Source organism: Bombina bombina, chromosome 3 (assembly GCF_027579735.1).
Source record: "Bombina bombina isolate aBomBom1 chromosome 3, aBomBom1.pri, whole genome shotgun sequence".
Classification (NCBI taxonomy): Eukaryota; Metazoa; Chordata; class Amphibia; order Anura; family Bombinatoridae; genus Bombina; species Bombina bombina.
The window spans coordinates 974,340,210-974,361,946 of NC_069501.1; the positions used below are offsets into that span (position 1 = coordinate 974,340,210).

Consider the following 21,737-nt stretch of genomic DNA (forward strand, 5'->3'; position numbering starts at 1 on the left):
TAATCTGCCGCTCCGGACCCTACCGCCACCTACATTATAGTTATGAACCCCTAATCTACTGCCCCCAACATCGCCGACACCTACATTATATTTATTAACCCCTAATCTGCCGCCCCCAATGTCGCCGCAACCTACCTACATTTATTATCCCCTAATCTGCCGCCCCCAACGTCGCCACCACTATATTAAAGTTATTAACCCCTAAACCTAAGTCTAACCCTAAACCTAACACCCACTAGCTTAAATATAATTTAAATAAATCTAAATAAATATTCCTATCGTTAACTAAATTATTCCTATTTAAAACTAAATACTTACCTATAAAATAAACCCTAAGCTAGCTACAATATAACTAATAGTTACATTGTAGCTATCTTAGGGTTTATTTTTATTTTACAGGCAAGTTTGTATTTATTTTAACTAGGTAGAATAGTTATTAAATAGTTATTAACTATTTAAGAAACTACCTAGCTAAAATAAAGACAAATTTACCTGTAAAATAAAACCTAACCTAAGTTACACTAACACCTAACACTACAATATAATTAAATACATTAACTAAATAATACAATTACCTAAATTAAATTAAATTAGCTAAAGTACAAAAAACAAACACTAAATTACAGAAAATAATAAACAAATTACAGATATTTAAACTAATTACACCTAATCTAATAGCCCTATTAAAATAAAAAAAGCCCCCCTAAAATAAAAAAAACCCTAGCCTAAACTAAACTACCAATAGCCCTTAAAAGGGCCTTAATCAGCTCTTTTACCTGTAAAAAAAAATTCAAACAAGCCCCCCAACAGTAAAACCCACCACCCACACAACCAACCCCTCAAATAAAATACTATCTAAAAAAACCTAAGCTCCCCATTGCCCTGAAAAGGGCATTTGGATGGGCATTGCCCTAAAAAAAGGGCAGTTAGCTCTTTTGCCGCCCAAACCCTAACCTAAAAATAAAACACACCCAATACACCCTTAAAAAATCTAACACTAACCCCATGAAGATCGACTTACCGGGAGACGTCTTCATCCAAGCCGGGCCGAAGTCCTCAACGAAGTCGGGAGAAGTCTTCATCCATGCCGGGCGAAGTGGTCCTCCAGACGGGCAGAATACTTCATCCAGACGGTATCTTCTTCAAGACATCCGACGCGGAGCATCCTCTTCATTCAACGACTAAAGCTGAATGAAGGTACATTTAAGTGACGTCATCCAAGATGGCGTCTCTTAGATTCTGATTGGCTCATAGAATTCTATCAGCCAATCGGAATTAAGGTAGAAAAAATCCTATTGGCTGATGCAATCAGCCAATAGGATTGATGTTCAGTCCTATTGGCTGATCCAATCAGCCAATAGGATTGAGCTCACATTCTATTGGCTGTTCCAATCAGCCAATAGAATGCAAGCTCAATCCTATTGGCTGATCCAATAGGGTTTTATTTTTAGGTTAGGGTTTGGGCGGCAAAAGAGCTAACTGCCCTTTTAAGGGCAATGCCCATCCAAATGCCCTTTTCAGGGCAATGGGGAGCTTAGGTTTTTTTAGATAGTATTTTATTTGGGGGGTTGGTTGTATGGGTGGTGGGTTTTACTGTTGGGGGGGTTGTTTGTATTTTTTTTTACAGGTTAAAGAGCTGATTACTTTGGGGCAATGCCCCGCAAAAGGCCCTTTTAAGGGCTATTGGTAGTTTAGTTTAGGCTAGGGTTTTTTTTTTATTTTGGAGGGCTTTTTTATTTTAATAGGGCTATTAGTTTAGGTGTAATTATTTTAAATATCTGTAATTTGTTTATTATTTTCTGTAATTTAGTGGGGGGTTGTACTTTAGCTAATTTAATTTAGGTAATTGTATTTAATTTAGTTAATGTATTTAATTATATTGTAGTGTTAGGTGTTAGTGTAACTTAGGTTAGGTTTTATTTTACAGGTAAATTTGTCTTTATTTTAGCTAGGTAGTTATTAAATAGTTAATAACTATTAAATAACTATTCTATCTAGTTAAAATAAATACAAACTTGCCTGTAAAATAAAAATAAATCCTAAAGCTAGATACAATGTGACTATTAGTTATATTGTAGCTAGCTTAGGGTTTATTTTATAGGTAAGTATTTAGTTTTAAATAGGAATAATTTAGGTAATGATAGGAATTTTTAGTTAGATTTATTTTAATTATATTTAAGTTAGGGGGTGTTAGTGTTATGGTTAGACTTAGATTTAGGGGTTAATACATTTAGTATAGTGGCGGCGACATTGGAGGCGGCAGATTAGGGGTTAATAAATGTAGGTAGGTGACGGCAATGTTAGGGACGGCAGATTAGGGGTTAATAATATTTAACTAATGTTTGCGAGGCGGGAGTGCGGCGGTTTAGGGGTTAATATGTTTATTATAGTGGCGGCAACGTTGGTGCGGCAGATTAGGGGTTAATAAGTGTAGGTAGGTGGCGGCGACATTGGGGGCAGCAGATTAGGGGTTAATAAATATAATGTTGGTGGCGGCGATGTTGGGGGCAGCAGATTAGGGGTTCATAAATATAATGTAGTGGCGGCGGTGTCCGAAGCGGCAGATTAGGGGTTAAAAATTTTCTTTTAGTATTTGCGATGCGGGAGGGCCTCGGTTTAGGGGTTAATAGGTAGTTTATGGGTGTTACTGTACTTTTTAGCACTTTAGTTAGGAGTTTTATGTTACGGCATTGTACCATAAAACTCATAACTACTGACTTTTAAATGCGTTAGGACTCTTGACGGGGTAGGGTGTACCGCTCACTTTTTGGCCTCCAAGGACAGACTCGTAATAACGGTGCTATGGAAGTCCCCTAGAAAAAAGACTTTATGAAGTTTACGTAAGTCGTTTTGCGGTAAGGCCAAAGAAGTTTGCAGTACACCTATACCTGCAAGACTCGTAATAGCAGCGGGCGTAAACAAGCAGCGTTAGGACCACTTAACACTGTATGATACTAAAGTTATATAAAATACAACTAGTGTATAATATAATTAGTGCAGACAAAAACAATATCAGAACTTTAAAAAAAACATCTTTGCCTTCTTTAAAGGGACATTCTACACTAGATTTTTCTTTGCATAAATGTTTTGTAGATTATCCATTTATATACCCTATATATATCTGGGATTGTTTTTGTAACAATGTATAGTTTTGCTTAATTTTAAATAACATTGTGCTGATTTTCAGACTCTTAACTAAGCCCCAAGTTTTCGATGTATACTGATTTCTACAGATTCACGCTTCCTCATGTTTGTCTAATGGGTATTTTTATATGCAGGGAAGGGGGAGGGGTTGTCTGCTCTTCCTGATTTCCCAGTCTCTTTCACTAGGTGTCCCAGCCTAACCTCATCAACTGTGAAGGTTTTATACTGGATTTTTAGATCAGTATCTGTGCTTATTCTTCTTTATAGTAGTGTCTATTACATGCAGTTAAATGAAAATTGGTGTATACTGTCTCTTTAAAAGAAGTGGTAAAAACATATTTATTGAATATATTAAACTCAATTTGCTAATAGAATGTTTAAAGGGACATGAAACCCAAATTTTTTTCTTTCATGAATTAGTAAGAGCATGCAATTTTAAACAACTTTCTAATTTAATTCTATTATCTAATTTGCTTCATTATCTTGATATACTTTGCTGAAAAACATGTCTGGATAGGCTCAGTAGCTGCTGATTGGTTGTTGCACATAGATGTCTCGTGTGATTGGCTCACCAATGTGTATTGCTAGTTCTTCAACAAAGGATAGCTAAATAATGAAGCAAATTAGATAATACAAGAAAATTGGAATGTTGTTTAAATTGTATTCTCTTCTTGAATCATGAAATACTTTTTTGGGGTTTAGTGTCTCTTTAAGTGAACATATACAATTAATTGTAATGTATATAAAGGAATTACTTATTTCTCATAACGTTCCTGTAAACGATTACATGCATCCTGCACACTTAAAGGGACAGAAATTGCTTGGATAAATACAGGTGCAAAGGAAACACATTGAAGAATCTAAAGAGGCTTTTTAAGGGATGCATCATTGGACTGCTCTGAAAAAAACAAAACCTTGATTTTCTGACAACAAAATGTCAATTGTAAATGCTTTTAAAACATTTTTTAATGCAGAGATTTAGCAATGCTATGTCTAACTGCCTAAACCATAGATAAGAATGGCTTTAATAAGATTAAGGGATTAAAATATTATAGATTAATGAGTAGACATTTGAAATACATAGAAATTGTATTTAAGAAAGAACAATTTCAAATGTTTGTGCATTTTAACCCATATTTTATGCTTGTTTAATGTAAACAAAATGTGTTTATTTTGTTTAATGTCAATTAAATTTGATAAAAGTTTAAATATCTAAATTTAAGGATTCCACATTATACCCTCATATAAGAGCATAATACAATTCTGATGAAGGGAAGTCTGCTTTACAAGAAATGTTATGGCTCCAGGGAATGTCATACCCACTGTGAATATTTAAATAAATGTTTCCTTCTTGCTCTATTCAAGCTGTTTTTTTTTTTACCTTGCAGGCTTGAGGGGTTTTTTTTGCACCTAGACAACTCTGCACCTGTGTCTATTCAAGTTCCAGGAGCTATGCAGGATTTTGGACTTTTACATGATTGTAGGATCCACCAACATATAGACAGACTTTGTAGGTACCAGTAAATAGTGTCTTTACACTTGTTATATTTAGTATTTTCCAAAACACTGTTGTGAATATTATCCTTATTATTATTATTTCTATTATTATTTCAGTAGTGTACCCGCAAAGTGTATTATGTGTTTAGACACAATAAATATTATGGAACCTCTATATCATTCTGATAATGTAATTCGATACATATATAATAGTGGTTACCAACTTTGCAGGGGCAATATGTGAATTATTATCATTTGCAAAGGATAATACATATAAAACCTGAATACTTTTAATTCTGATTTGTCTATTAATTAAACTGAGACCAGATCAATAAACAAACTTATTTTATTAAAATAATTATTAGAAATAATAAGCAATATTTGAATAAAGCAAATCAATAAGCAAACATCATTACAATGATTTAATGATTATCAGGTTAAAACTAATGAAAACAATCACTAAATGATTTTATTTGCAGTAGCTTGCGTGTATAATAGAGAAACAGAAACTTTTGTTATTTAAATTCTCAGCATAGCTGGCAAGAATAAGGTAAACTAATAATCCTGGCAAACCATAAAAAATGATATTTTTACCAGATTCCTGACTGACCCAGTGTTATTGTCGACAGATAAGACCAGGTTAACAGGAATTATGTAACAAAATATTTGTGACTATAAAGGGCAAACCAGAATTGATTAAAATCTTGAATATAAATGTAAAGAACATAAACCATATTAACAAAACTGTTTCATGTGGGTTTGTTTCATACTTATCAACATTGTGGGATCCTTCACTGGGGTTCAGTGTAAATAGATCCTCTTAGGTTACCCCTGGACCCTCTCTCGCCATTGTCCTGACTTGTCTATCTGGTCAGCTTAGCCTCCCATCTCCTCTGGATAGGGTGTGGTCATCATGCATGCTCAGTGTAGCCCCTTGTGCCGTCTACCTTTGTCCCCTCGTCCCCCTTTTGTGGGTGAGTGCTTATTTTATGGAAAACGCTTAACTCCACCCCAGCTGATAAGGTTAGGTTCACATAAATGATTGGCTAACACTAATTACAGATAAATTAACATTTTTGTTAGTAAACTAAGATTTAGCAGTTAGAATATTTTTCCCTCGGAAGATGGCACTCGTCACTAAGCTATAACAGACAAATATGTATTTTGTAAATATATTCTGAAAAACAAGTCAGTATCTCTATTTGAGCGTTAACCAAGGTTGAACCCCACTAATGTTTATAGAAAAAGAGACTTACTGGAACCATGTATGAAAGACATGGGGATATTTGTAGATATTTATACCAATAATATAATGATAGGAATCATGCAGCTATGTTGGGGACCTTGAATATCATAGTAACTAAACATGAATTATTTTGATAAAGTACAAAAACTTCACAGTAAGCAATTATATACTGACAAGCAACACTAGCTAATAGCTACATATTAATACTGATACATATGTATGTGTACCTGAATCTATAAGTAAATACACATGATCAATTCTAACCCTATATTATATAGCACAGACATATGTGATTAATATGCAATATCAAAATTGTCCTGACAACGCCTATATGTAGAGCTTCTGTAACTGCAAAATTTGCTATTATTCAAGAAACCTTCAAAGTCTATAAAAATAATTTTACTTATCCACATCCTATTCACATTTAAGACTTTCACTTCTTAATAGATATCTGCATTAAAAATACTGAACTGCAGCACTTGTAGAAAAGATACAAAACAAGCTGGAAATGAGCCCTTGCCAAATCTGTAAATCCTTGTTGCAAGTATTATCAAGCTGGGCCAAATTGCTAATTTCTAAATTGTGGGAATTTCCCTCTGTTGCTACACATGAAATGTGATTATCAAAAGTTGAGAATCTCCTCTACTTTATTTTCATTTAATTGCAAACAATTTATACTGCACATTTTCTATCTTGGGTAGAAAAGCTCGACATTCACTTTTCTATCTCCTAGAAATTCTGATCCATGTGTCCCCATGCCAACTATACACCCTTTACCTGGACTAATTTATTTATTTTTATCTATTATTGCAAGTTGTATTGCTAGTTACACAGTTTCAAAACTCCTATGTGCTACCATAATCTTACAAGTATTTCCACAATCCCCAAGGACTCTTTTATGTATTTATGTATTTATATGTGTATATATGTAATTACAGACATATATACACATACATACATACATATGTATACACATATAGAAATATATATAAGTGCATTGGAGCCCTTTGCAGTTAAATAGATATTTATACAATATTAATTTTTAATAACGTGTTATACTGTGTATGTACTGTAAATATTTCACATTCCAATGTTCTTCACATAGGGGAATATGTTCTAAGTATTTTTACATAGATATTCCTATATATATCTGTATATATCCATACCTATATATAATTATATATATATATATATATATATATATATATATATATATATATATATATATATAATATCCAATAAAGACTGCACACACCGGACTTGTTCCAAAACGAAAATCAACTGTTTAATGTGACGTCTCGGGGTCTCCCCCTTTTTAAAACATATGTTTGATAATGGGGGAGACCCCGAAATGTCACAATAAACAGGGGATTTTCATTTTGAAACAAATCCAGTGTGTTCAGTCTCTATTGGATGTCTTGTGTGGTTTATATGCACCTGCACCCTGGCAATACAGATAATAACGTGAGTGCTTGGTTCTGGAATTTGTTATATATAATTGGAAGACTACAGGCACAGTTCTTGTTAAGGCCAGAAGTAAAATATCGGAGAGGCAAAGGCAAAGGATGGTGAGAACAGTCAAAAACAGCCCACAGACCACCTCCAAAGACCTACAACATCATCTTGCTGCAGATGGTGTCACTGTGCATCGTTCAACAATTCAGCGTATGGGAGAGTGATGTGGAAGAAGCCTTTTCTGCACACTCAACAAACAGAGTCGCTTGAGGTATGCAAACGCACATTTGGACAAGCCAGTTCATTTTGGAAGAAGTTGCTGTGGACTAATGAAACAAAGATTGAGTTATTTGGTCATAACAAGGGGCGTTATGCATGGTGGCAAAAGAACACAGCGTTCCAAGACAAACACTTGCTAGCCACAGTAAAATTTGGTGGATGTTCCATCATGCTGTGTGGCTGTGTGGCCAGTGCCGGTACTGGGAATCTTGTTAAAGTTGAAGCTCACATGGATTACAATCAATATCAGCAGATACTTGAGAATAATGTTGAGGAATCAGTCACAAAGTTGAAGTTATGCCGGAGCTGAATATTTCAACAAGACAACGACCCAAATCATTGCTCAAAATCTATTCTGGCATTTATGCAGCGGAACAAGTACAATGTTCTGGAATGGCCATTCCAGTCCCCAGACCTGAATATCATTGGAAATCTGTGGGGTGATTTGAAGCGGGCTGTCTATGATCGGCAACCATCAAACCTAACTGAACTGGAGATATTTGCAAGGAGGAATGGTCCAAAATACCTTCATCCAGAATCCAGACACTCATTACAGGCTATAGGAAGCATCTAGAGGCTGTTATTTCTGCTAAAGGAGGATCTACTAAATATTGATGCAATATTTCTGTTGGAGTGCTCAAATTTATGCACCTATCTAATTTCGTTTTGATGCATATTGCACATTTTCTGTTAATCCAATAAACCTCATCTCACTACTGAAATATTACTGTGTCCTTCAGTTATTTGATAGATCAAAATGAAACTGCTGATCCAAACATCCAATTATTTATAAAATCATGGAAATTGTCAGGGGTGCCTAAACTTTTGCATACGACTGTATATATATATATATATATATATATATATATATATATATATATATATATATATATATATAAATACATATACATTGTACCAAAATACCATTATATATAAATATATAATTTTATATATATATATATATATATATATATATATACAGGTGGCCCTCGGTTTACAACGGTTCAATTTACACTGTTTCAGAATAACAACCTTTTTTTCCAGTCATGTGACTGCTATTGAAAAGCATTGAGAAGCAGTGCATTGAGTAAAATAGCCAGTAGGTGGAGTTGTCCACTTGTGTTGCAGCAAAGCCAAGCAAGCTGAAATTAATCAGTTTAACCAGACCTGAGCTATCGAGCAGATTTCAAAGGAACAAGATCTTCCTGTCTATAAATCAGTCCAGATTGGAATGCATAGAAAGAACTGTTTGCAGAAAAATGCAAGTGAAGTCTGTGTTGTGTGATTATTTTATTAGGTTTATAATGCTGTTTAGCATTTAAAGTCTTCATTTCAAAGCTTTAGAAATAATGTATTAGGTGTTACTTATGACAATTTTGAGAGGGGCCTGGAACCTAACTCCCTCACTTCCCATTGACTTACATTATAAACTGGGTTTCAATTTACAACAGTTTCAATTTACAACCATTCCTTCTGGAACCTAACCCCGGCGTAAACTGAGGGCTACCTGTATATATATATATATATATATATATATATATATATATATATATATATATATATATATATATATATATATATATATATATATATATATATATATAAAAATAAATATGTATTTAGAAATAAATACAACATATTCTGCTATGTGAAGAACATTGGAATGTGAAATATTCATATTTTCATGTCGGGTTAGCGTACTTGAGAATATGCAATCGTGTTTGCTCCATTGATTTCTATTGGGGAATAAGTTATTGCGCACGTGATATTTAAAGTTTGGCTTTTTACGCACATCGGGTAAATATCGCTCCGCTTGTAATCTGGCCCATTGTGTCCTGATTTCATCCTTTAGTAATATCTAATAACCTTGCCCTTATTTTTCCCTCTTCTAATTTTCCTTTTTACGTTTTCTTCCTATACCTCATTTTTATATTATAAGTTTAAATGGGGGACGTTTTGCTTAGCACTGGAACCTTTATACATGCCAATCTAGATTTTATTAGTTGCTACTTACTACTATATTGACTCTCTTTTAAGCAAACAATACCCAGTTCAAAATCACATTTATATCTAAACAAGCAAAATCAAAGACAAAAAAATATTTTCCAGTGGAAGGAATCACCCAATACATAATACCTTTTCTATTGCTTAACCTTTTCTTACCCACCCTAAGAGAGATATACGAATGCCCCATTAAAAGTATCTAAGGAATTCTTCACAAAAAAGAATTAAGGTTAAATATATACCCTACTACGTATGTGATATTCTTTAAAGTAAACATATATAAAAGAGAAGACAAACATTTTGATTGTATAAAAAAGTATTCAAATTTAAATTAAAACCTTAGGATAGATAATACAGATTTTTTGCGTCAGTGCTACAGAATTTTGCAGAGCTAAACAAATAAATTATAATAATATTAATATATAAATTCCAAATCTAATTGTTTCCTTATAAAGACATTGTTTTAACCTATCACCCCCTCTAGGTTTTTATGTTCTTTATAAATCACCATAAAACATTTGTAACATCGTTTATACTTTATTGTTTATAACTTTTTTATCTGATTTTTATATTTTACATTTAAATGGTGTTTTTGGGAGAAGCTTTATTAAGCACTGAATCCTTTTTACCTGCCAGGAACTCGATGTAGATTTTTTTGTAGTTGTAACTACAATATTGACCTCATAAATATAGCTTACACAAATTGTATTAAAGTGCATAACACTATATAATGTGTACAATTTTTGTCACATTCTTTTTTCTATCTATTATGACATTTATAAATATTAAACATAAACTCTTACATTAAAAAAAAAAATCTTGTAGAAATTTGAGACCTAAAAAATCTTAAAGGGAGGTTGCACAAGTTAAGCAAAAAAAAAAAAATGTCTAGAGAACATAATCTGCAGAGAGAGTTTGCTTGTAAACATGTTACATCTGTTTCTGAGATGGGCCAAGTGTCAAAAAAGGGTAGTTGTTGCCATTATGAGACAGAAAAACTAGGGAGTTTATCAATAGACTGTGTAATATTGGGAGTACAAATGCTACTTAGTTATTTTCTTTTTTAAACAGTGATGTTTCAGCTGATATTAACAAACATAAATAGCTTATGCCTTATCATAATTGTTTGCACCATGCACTTTTTTTCTGGAGAATTAAGTGTGACAGTAGGCTTAGTGTGATGGACTATAATGAGTTATGCTACCTCCATACTACTCAAAATTAGAAGATACGGTGTGTGTTTATGTACTTAAAGAGACAGTCTACTTGAAAATTGTTATTGTTTAAAAAGATAGATAATCCCTTTATTATCCATTCCCCAATTTTGCATAACCAACACTGTAATATTAATATACTTTTTACCTTGGTGATTACCTTGTATCTAAGCCTTTGCAAACTGCCACCTTGTCTCAGTGCTTTGACAAATTTGCATTTTAGTCAATTAGTACTGGTTCATGCATAACTCCTTGGGGTGAGCACAATGTTATCTATATGGAACAACTGAACTAGCACTGTCTGGCTGTTAAAAGCTAATAAAATGCACTGAGATAAGAGGTGACCTGCAGGGGCTTAGAAACAGGCAGAGATTTAGAGGTTATAAAAAGTATATTAATATAACAAGGTTGGTTGTGCAAAGCTGGGGAATGGGTAGTGAAGGCGTTATCTATCTTTTTGAACATTAAAATTTTTTTTATGGGGGGCGGAGCCAACCGCTGAAGCAACAGGACGCATAGCTCAGGAGCTCCTGATTCAAAACTTTATAAAATATGATTTAGCCCTGGTTAAAACATAATATTCATCTGGATCGACCTATACTTGAATGTAGAAGCCGGGGAGACTTCCTCCAACCTGCATCGCTAATACCGCAGATAGTAAGGACCGTGAGAGGCGCAGATGGCCTTCTGAAATACTCTGCAGACGGGGCTTTTTCTACCCATTCTTGAGTTGCAGGCCAGGGTACGTACTGGCATCTGCCGTTTGTCATGGAGGGGGCTACAGGTCCCAGCTGCAGTGGCTGCACCACACCTCTAACTAAATCACCCCTACCACCTACCCGGTGTTCTATCCTCGAGCTGGCTGCCCGTCTGCTGGGGGATTTGACCTACCGCATGGACTATCACTGTGTCGCCATCTTGAGAACCACTAGTGCTCCCATCTTAGCTGCAACTTCCACTGTAGGCTCTCTCGCTAACTACAGAGATCTCCCCCTTGCTCAGGGTGATACTGAAGGGCCCCAGCGTCACCCATGGACTAAGCCCCGTACTTTGATCTCACAGGACATCCACGCTAAAGGAACAGTAGAGACTCAGAATCGTCACTCTATGATAGAGAATCGGAGGTCTGACTGCACCATGGCCGCATTTGTGAGCAGGGAGATATTAGTGGGGACTGCTATGACTCAAGCATACGAGCTCCTAATTAGGTCTTTAATCGCAGCTGTACCGATTATTTATACACAAGTCATGCGTGCTCAAGGCAGTGGAGGAGCTGACCCAATACCTGAGGGGACTCTCAAATCTGTTGCAAGCTCATCATCATTTCCCAGCGAGTTAGCCCCGGATACCTCACTGAACGGGGGGCTCTTCTTGAGACAGGGAGTGGGGTATACCAGTTGTGATCGAGTATTTTGTCGTACGGCATACACAGATGGCCCCTCGCGGCCCCATCTCAAAATTAGAATCGGCTAGTGCTTTTAATTGGTGAGATCTCTGCCTTCCTGATGCCGACACTGGAACTCTTAGTGAGACACCTTACTTTTAAACGCTTCCCAACAGGGACTTTGATACTTCGATCCTCACATCTTCCCTTGATAAGTGGACAGTCCTCCGGTTTCTTGTTATACTGAACATCGCCTCCTGAGAGGTTGTAGCTTATGGTATTCTCCGGCTTATCACTTCTGAATATATGAGTTTGATAAGTATTGTTATATTATCCTATGTTAAATACTGGGATTAACATTTATATCTTCCTGAAATAAGTTGCTAAATGTTTGCTAGTTTAATCTGTTTAAGTGTAGACTCATACATATCTCGATCTTTATCAGTTTCAACTCTAATACAATACCGACCCAGACGCTTGAATATTCTTTTAGAATATTTCTTCTGTGTCATGTCTGAATAAGCAGACATCTGCCAGTCATATTATAAGCTAAGGAGGTTTAGTTACTCGTACCCCCCTTCAGTTAGCTCCACTACTCACTTTCCTCCTTTATGCCTGGCACTAGTTCAATAATCTACTTTGTTATTTGCATGCTTCTTTAGCAGCATTATTATATTCCTCACCAGGTCTATTACAAGCCTGCAATAAGTGTACCGCACTGCATGTTGAAATGTTTTAGATGTATTTAAGGTGAAACTATTGCTGTTGTACCTACCTACGTAATAACCTTATTTAGTTAATAACTGGTTTGATGGTGATCAGATTTATTCAGTCGCTTTTTGTAGGGTTTTTTTTGGTGGTGCTTAGTGTATTTTGTTTGTAAATTTTCATAGTTTTATGTAAGATTATATGTGTGACTCTCATCTCTAGTTTCTCTATAGCTTGGTCCACACTTGGCATGTACAGAAGCTCCCCTGTAGTGTTTCTATTTTATATTGCTGCCGGTAAACTCCATTACATTTTATATTTGTCTAACCACAGCATGAGTAATCCAAACTGTTTCATGTCTGTGCGGTGCTGTTGGCGGCCAAGACGGTACCGTATAGATGTGTTATGGGATACTGACCTAGACACCCTGGTGTTGCCCTATTTCCTAGATCTATACTTATGCTTACTACCTGGTAAGACACAATGCGCAATTTACATTTTAGCTTTTTACCATGTTGGGACCTATATTGCCTTATGATAATGTGAGAGAGGCCTAGCAAATCCATAGCCTGATTATACGTTTACAGGGTTGTTTAAAGTGTACTCACGCCCAAAAAGACTAAACATCTTTAGGTCTACTTTGGAGAGGCTTTTGCACACTGTTATTGTTTATAAACCAGTATCTCTATACATTATGGCTATATATATATATATATATATATATATATATATCATGAGCTACTATATCTCTCAAAGGCTTTGATGTGTACTACATATACGCTATTTACATTTAGGACTAACTCCACAATAAGTGTCAAAGCTACATGCTAAAGATTAACACCCCCTCCACCAAGATATGGCTTCTGTCGTCTCCATTTTTTTAGAATACCCTCGCCCCCCCCCCCCCCCCCCTTACACTTTTTTGGATCTCACCCATTTTAGTATTTGTTTATCAGGGGTATTGTTATTTACACATTTTAAAGCGGTGTTTACCCGCTGTTATCCCTTACTTTGACATGTATAATTTATGTGGTGATCATCCTAAGAATATTATTGTTTCCTAAACTAATTGGTTCATGAGTAACCATTCATTTCACCACAGTTTATTGCTATTCTTAATTTTATAAAACGAGGTTCTCAAGCTATTGTTAATTAAGTATTGTGCAATTGTCATGTGTTGTACTATTTGAAGACATTCTATCTTGTTTATGTACAATATTTAACCTGCCATTTGCTCATGTTTATGTTTCACGAATCTCAATAAAAGATTATTTAATAAAAAAATAAAAAAATTATGTAGACTGTCCCTTTTAAACAGACATTAATGATTTTTTTTTTATAGGAAGGTATTTATTACAGTTAGTTTTTAAAACTAATGTTCCTGCTCTGTCAAATTTTGTTTTCATTGTTCTTATGTTTGTGGAACTGTGTAACTGTCCATTAATAGAATTGTGGGTGTTGTCGTTACTAGATAATGAGAAAGTGATACTCTGTAAAGTATGTCCAACATTTAAATCCTATTAAATCAATATAAATTTAACCCACTTGAAATTAAGATATTTTGAAGTAAAATATTTTATATAGAACTATTTCATATTCATAACTTTTGCCTGAAACTGCAATGACAAATACAAATCCCAGCACTATGATATCAATATCATCAAACATTTTATCTGTATATTATGGATTGTGTGTATGAACCCTCTTGTGAAAACGGCAGCATTTACAACTGTTAGCTGTTATGAGAAGGCAGAGGTGGTCATTTTGAGCATGATTGTCTGTGTGTGGTGGAAGTATGAAATGTAACTCTCTCACCCATCATTTTAACAGGGTCAGTAGATCTGAAATACAGGGAAGCCCCTGGGCTAGGAGATGAAGAAAGAGCCTCAACAACTGACCCAACTGTCCAATGAAAGGTCAGAGGATGGCCTGGGACACACACGCAGAGACCTGGCCCTGGTTCCTTACTATTGCTGTCTGGCTGTGCAGTCGGTGAGTTTGTGGCCACAAACAAATATACAACAGGACAAGAGGAAAATCTCTTAAAGTGTTGAGATCTGTTCTTATTATTTTTCTAATATTCTTTTAATTGACCTATTATGAAGATGACAGGTAGTTAAACATTTGAAAAATCCTGGATAAATGTAAAATAAATCAATGTAAATTAGGCTGATGCAATCACAATTTATGAAATACCCGTTGCAGATCTGTGGGAACATTTTTTGAATGAACCTGATTTTAAATTTCCCCTGTTTTATTTGCTCTCTGGTAAAAGCATTACATTACTGTCACCTACAAAACATTTGTAAATTGTATATGCACCCGTCCATTGCTCTTTTCTATACCATGTTGCCAAATAGAAGTTGTTTCACCAGGGGCGAACCTACAGGGGGTGCAGAGGTTTCAATTGCGACTGGGCCCCCAAAAAACGTTGACCTGCCACTGCCTGCACTGATATCATGTGAGTGTGACATGATGCTTCACTAGTGTCTCTGACTACAGGGGTTAGTGTTTCTGTTTTACCCATTGGTGTTTGTGTGTATGTGTGTATGTATGTGACTGTGTGTGTATTTATGCATGTATGTGTGTGTGTGTATGTTTGTGGAACCAGCAAATTACAGACCTTGTTACTACAGCATGGGGGGGCGGGGTAAACAGTGTCAGTCTATACAGTACCACTATATACAGTACGGGGGGGCTGAACTATGTCATAGACTACTGTGGTTACTTTATAAAGTGCTGGGGCGGGTAGGGTCAGGCCAGCCATCTCACCAGCAGATTACAGACTCTGTCACTGACTCACTATATACAGTACTGGTGGGTTAAACAGTGTCACTATATACAGTAATAGGGGGTCAGACCATCTCACGGACTGTGGGCACAGGGTACCTCTTGTTGCAGACATATAATCTGATTCACATTTTTTTCTGTGTTAAATGTAAAAAAAAAAAAAAAAGATATGTATCAAATTCATTTTTTTTTTGGGAGGGGGGTAGGGGGTGGGGGGGCCCTTCTTAGATTCTTGCACCTGGGCCCTGTGGTTTCTAGTTACGCCTCTGTGTTTCACCCTCCCCAGACAAAGGATTTTTACTACTTTATATGTGACCCGCAAGGGGCAATTTGTGTCTGGTAAGTTTAATATTGATTTATTTGTGGCAAGAGGTTAATACTGCACTAAATGTAGTTCAAATGTGCCTGTTGTGGCTGTTCTGTGTGTGTTTTGGAGGAATATATTAAAGTACAATAAATACAGTAGAATTGCATAATCAACAAACAAATAATACAAAGACCTACTCTTAAATTTCAAATGGGCAGTAGATTTTTTTTTTTTTTTTTATAAAATTAAACATTTCCTCCATTTACCCAATTCCTGTTTCATGTTATCTGTAAATCTCAGACTCATATATGTATAGACTGCAGGGGTGGACTGGGCTGGGGGCAGGGTGGCAACTGCCTCCTGGGTTGAGTTCTCTGGTTATAAATATATTTGTGTGCCTGGTTATCACTAATAGGAAATGTTGGTATTTTGTGTCATTTTTGTTGAGTATGTATCTTCATGTTCTTCATTTAAAACATTGCTTTCTTTGGTTTTATTACTTGTTCTTGCTTGGCCTGCTACTCCAAACTCCCAACTGTCTCTAATATTGTGGGATTGTCATAGGCTAGAAGCTCTGCCCCACTGTCCATCTTGCTTCTTCCCCTTCAGGGCAAATGTCATGGTCTCCAAAGCAAAACCAAAGACTGCACCCAGAGCTTCCCATATCCATCCCTCTGATAATGGCTTTACCTATAACAAACCTGGAAGCTTCTGTCCCCATGTCCCTCTCAGCATCTAGACCCAGAAAAACTTCAGGAAATGTTAAGGGGGAGGGGGATATGGCTACCTGCCTATAGCACCTAAAGGGCCAGCTGCACCTGCTATATAACAGAACATTGTTCTCTAATATAATTTTACTTTTGTTTATTCTTGTTAGGCCTGTTGCCTACATATAGCACCTGATTGTCCAGCTACCTGACTATGGTAGCTGCTAGGTTATCTAACTGCTTATTGTATCTGCTACCTTAGCTACCTGCTTATTGTACCTGCTGCTTCCTAGTGGCTGCTGGGCCAGTTTCCTGCCTATGTAGCTGTTTATTGTACTGACTATGTTATCGACCTACTTATTGTACCTGCTAGGTTAGGTACTTGCTTATTGTACCTACTGTGCCAGCTTCCTGCCTATGTTACCTGCTAGCTAAGCTAAATGTTTATTGTACCTGCTGCGCCAGCTTCCTGCCTATGTTACCTGCTAGCTAAGCTAACTGTTTATTGTACCTGCTGCGCCAGAAACCTGCCTATGTTACCTGATAGGTAAACTGTTTATTGTACCTGCTGCGCCAGATACCTGCCTATGTTACTTGCTAGGCAAGCTTAATGTTTATTGTACCTGCTGCGCCAGAAACCTGCCTATGTTACCTGCTAGGTAAGCTGTTAATTGTACCTGCTGCGCCAGGTACCTGCCTATGTTACTTGCTAGCTAAGCTAACTTTTTATTGTACCTGCTGCGCCAGATACCTGCCTATGTTACTTGCTAGGCAAGCTTAATGTTTATTGTACCTGCTATGCCAGATACCTGCCTATGTTACCTGCTAGGTAAACTGTTTATTGTACCTGCTGCGCCAGATTTCTGCCTATGTTACTTGCTAGGCAAGCTTAATGTTTATTGTACCTGCTGCGCCAGAAACCTGCCTATGTTACATGCTAGGTAAGCTGTTAATTGTACCTGCTGCGCCAGGTACCTGCCTATGTTACCTGCTAGGTAAGCTGTTTATTGTACCTGCTGTGCCAAATACCTGCCTATGTTACCTGCTAGGTAAGCTGATTATTGTACCTGCTGCGCCAGAAACCTGCCTATGTTACCTGATAGGTAAACTGTTTATTGTACCTGCTGCGCCAGATACCTGCCTATGTTACTTGCTAGGCAAGCTTAATGTTTATTGTACCTGCTGCGCCAGAAACCTGCCTAGGTTACCTGCTAGGTAAGCTGTTTATTGTACCTGCTGCGCCAGGTACCTGCCTATGTTACCTGCTAGGTAAGCTGTTTATTGTACCTGCTGCGCCAGGTACCTGCCTATGTTACCTGCTAGGTAAGCTGTTTATTGTACCTGCTGCGCCAGATACCTGCCTATGTTACCTGATAGGTAAGCTGTTTATTGTACCTGCTGCGCTGAAACCTGCCTATGTTACCTGCTTGGTAAGCTAAATGTTTATTGTACCTGCTGAGCCAGAACCCTGCCTATGTTACCTGATAGGTAAGCTATTTGTTGTACCTGCTGTGCCAGATACCTGCCTAGATAGAGAGATATAGAAACATAGAGAGATAGATATATAGAGATAGATACATAGAGAGATAGATGGATACATATTATTTATTTATTTATAAAATATGTTACCAGGAAGGATACATTGAGATTTCTCTCGTTTTCAAGTATGTCCTGGGTCCACAAAACATTGCATTGATACAATAGGGTACAATAAAATTCAAAAACAATAATAATACACAATATATGCAAAATTTTTACATAGAACAGGTAGGAAATATATAATCAACCATGACAGGTGCATTCTTTTTTGAGATATGTAGAGAGTGATCTCTTAAAGGATATTAAGTTTGGGGAAGGTTTGAAAGTATGTGGGAGGTCGTTCCATAACTGTGGTGCTCTGTAGGAAAAGGAGGATCGAGCTGCTTTCTTTTTGTATTGAGGCAAGCTAAATAATGTGCTGGTACTGGATCGGAGGTTATAGGAGGTGGGAATAGCCGGGGAGAGCATTCTGCTCAGGTAGGGTGGGAGTTTTCCAGAAAGGCACTTAAACACAAGGCAGGAAAGATGGAGGGTGCGCCTGGATTCCAGCGACAGCCAGTTTAGTTCTTTTAGCATGTCACAATGGTGGGTCTTGTAGTTACATTGTAGCACAAAGCGGCAGAACGAGTTATACAATGTATTAAGTTTATTAAGGTGAGTTTGTGGTGCAGGTGCATATACTACGTCCCCGTAATCCATGATAGGCATCAGCATTTGCTGTAAATCTTTTCCTTTACTGTAGGGCTGAGGCAGGATTTGTTTCTGTACAGGGCACCTAATTTTGGATAAAGTTTAGATGCAAGTTTTTCTATGTGGAGGCCAAAAGATAGATTAGGGTCTAACAACATACCCAAGTATTTTTGAAAGAGTGGACTGCGGTAAGCGTGCAATTGGATTTTGTTTTGATGTGTAGATGGGAATTTTGTAATTTGTGTAATTTAGGACCCGTTCCAAAGATCATTGTGACAGTTTTGTCAGTGTTTAGGAAGAGTTTGTTTAGATAGATAGATGATAGATATACTTAATTTCTGTTTAAATTGGGACTACATGAATGGATTTTTTTGTGCACTCTCTGCTGACCGCGCAAGCGTTATCCGTCATGCATTTTATCGCACACCCCTATAGAACTCTATAATGAGATGGGAATAATGCACCTGTGTGCACTAAACTATAAGCACAATAAGAAATAACTTTGTGCTTGTGATATGAGCACAAAAAGAAGCGGTATGAATTGAATTTGGGCATTGTTAACAAACCTAACCGTGAGTGTTTTTGCAATCCACTTGTAATCTACTCCAGTGTATTCTCTAGTATTCTCTCAGCTTTCGTTATTGCTTGTTCCTGTTAACTGCCTATAGTATTTTCTGGTTTATCACCTGCCTATAGTACCTGCTGGTATGTCACTTGTCTTGTTACTCCATACCATTTTTCTATTGTGAAGTATTTGTAATCTGTAAATATCTTTATTTTCTTCACTAAATTCCCTACTGCTGCCTACTTCTGACATGTCGGCTCTTTCTTTGTGGCTTATTATAACCTCTAAAAACCCAAGCTCTGATTGTATATACATATTCCAGAGACAAGGTGGATTAAACACAGCATATAGCTATGGTCTTTGAGAAAGCAGAGATGTTATATCTATCTCCCCGACTCACAATCTGATACTATCTGTAGGGGTAGATTTTTCAAAGCAATTCGCCTGTAATTGTGGGCAAAATAACGCCATTTTTATAACGCCATATTTATGAAAGCAATCTGTGCCTATAATTGCGCAAATCTGAGAGAAACTTCTTTGCACTAGCCTAGGTGCACAGGCGCGCTCTCGAGTGCACAATATACATTAGTAATAGGCATTATTTCACAGCCCGACCTACAAATACGCCCATTTTCTTATTTATCATTGCTTTGTGCCGATAGGGAAGTGAAATTTCTCCTTAAATTGCGTGTTCTATATTTCGCCATACAAACTGAGGCGAACACCATTATCATACATTCTTTTACATCTTGTGATGCAGTATTTTCTTCTTTTAACTCATTTTTCAAAGGCTCGGCACCAAGAAGAGACTGTTATTGCCAGAAATGTGCGCTTCCACAGGCGCATACGGGTACCAAGGGTTTTATATATCTATATCGATATATGTATTGATTTTGCAATCTTAAATTACCAACATATGGCAGAAACAGCACGGAAACACTATATAATATAAATATGTGCAAAATATATACCTAAAAAACACTTGTTTAATTATCAAGACATGACGGCATAAATATTTATAGGGATGTACTGTGATAAATAGGGAGTAAATGCTTTTTCCGACAGGCAAAATTTATCATTATTACACCCCAGCTCGCCGGCGCGAAGTTACATCTATTTTTTTGATAAATTCAGGCGCACATGTGCGCTTCTCCAGAGGCGAGCTGGGGCGCAGTTACAGGCGAAGCACATACAGAGTTTGCCTAGCCTTTGATAAATTGACCCCTATCTGTAATGCTCAATATTCATTGCTGTATGAATCTGATAAAGTGATGTCTGTGGCTTTATGGCTGTTTAGTCAATTATAATATACCACAAACTATCAAGTAGCTTTTCATCCTGTGATATACATTTATTTATTTTTTAAGCGTTTGTTAATTTACATGTTAATAATGTGCTTCAGTGTATGTTTTATTACATTCATACTTCCTGTTTTGCAAAAGTTTGCTTTTATTACTGAGGTTATAAAACATGAATTATTTTCCCTTCAGCATGGACATGTTTTGATCTGTCGCTCAGTCCCTTGGCTCAGAACTCTGTTTTCCTGCCCCTCCTTCGGCAAGAGAGAAATTGCTGAGGTTTAGATATAAAGTGAAGACAAATATATTCCCACCTCACAGGGAGCGTCCCACAGAGTTTCTGACAGCGGCCGAGGCCTCTGTCCCCACCCAATTCAAGATGAGGGATTTGGGGTTAACTATTTCTAATAAATATCAGACAAACACTGTTCTGGCATGAAAGAGTTAAACTTCCTGATTATATTGTCATGTTGAACACCTTTCTGGCATGAAAGAGTTAAACTTCCTGATTATGTTGTCATTTACATACATACATATATATATTTAAATAACATATATTACACAGAATCATGACCCAACCTGTACTCTTTCAACACCCCTATTTATGTACAGGGATACCAATGACTTAAGAATCTAACAGTCACAATTGAAGGGACTTGGCACTAGTGTTTTGATGATTCTGAGGAGGAAGATTACACTTAAAGGGATACTGAACCCACATTATTTTCTTTCATGATTCAGATAGAGCATGCACTTTTAAGTAAATTTCTAATTTGCTCCTAATATCAATTTTCCTTCGTTCTCTTGGTATCTTTATTTAAAAAAGCAGGAATGTAGTAAGCTTACGAGCCGGCCCATCTTTGGTTCAGCGCCCTGGATAGTGCTTGCTGATTGGTGGTTATATTTAGCC

The 21,737-nt window shown here is 36.5% G+C and overlaps 1 protein-coding gene across 2 annotated transcripts in view; it reads left to right on the top strand.

Moving 5' to 3' along the window:
* WNT10B (Wnt family member 10B) overlaps nucleotides 1-21,737 on the top strand; it is a 74,148-nt gene that overhangs the window by 14,910 nt on the left and 37,501 nt on the right. Inside the window, exons 2-3 of one of the 2 annotated variants that reach the window (XM_053708066.1) lie at nucleotides 4,533-4,654; nucleotides 14,762-14,923. In XM_053708066.1, the coding sequence (XP_053564041.1) occupies nucleotides 14,841-14,923 (83 nt within the window). In that variant the 5' untranslated portion in view covers nucleotides 4,533-4,654; nucleotides 14,762-14,840. The remainder of the gene's footprint in view (nucleotides 1-4,532; nucleotides 4,655-14,761; nucleotides 14,924-21,737) is intronic. The other variant, XM_053708065.1, reaches the window with a different exon arrangement.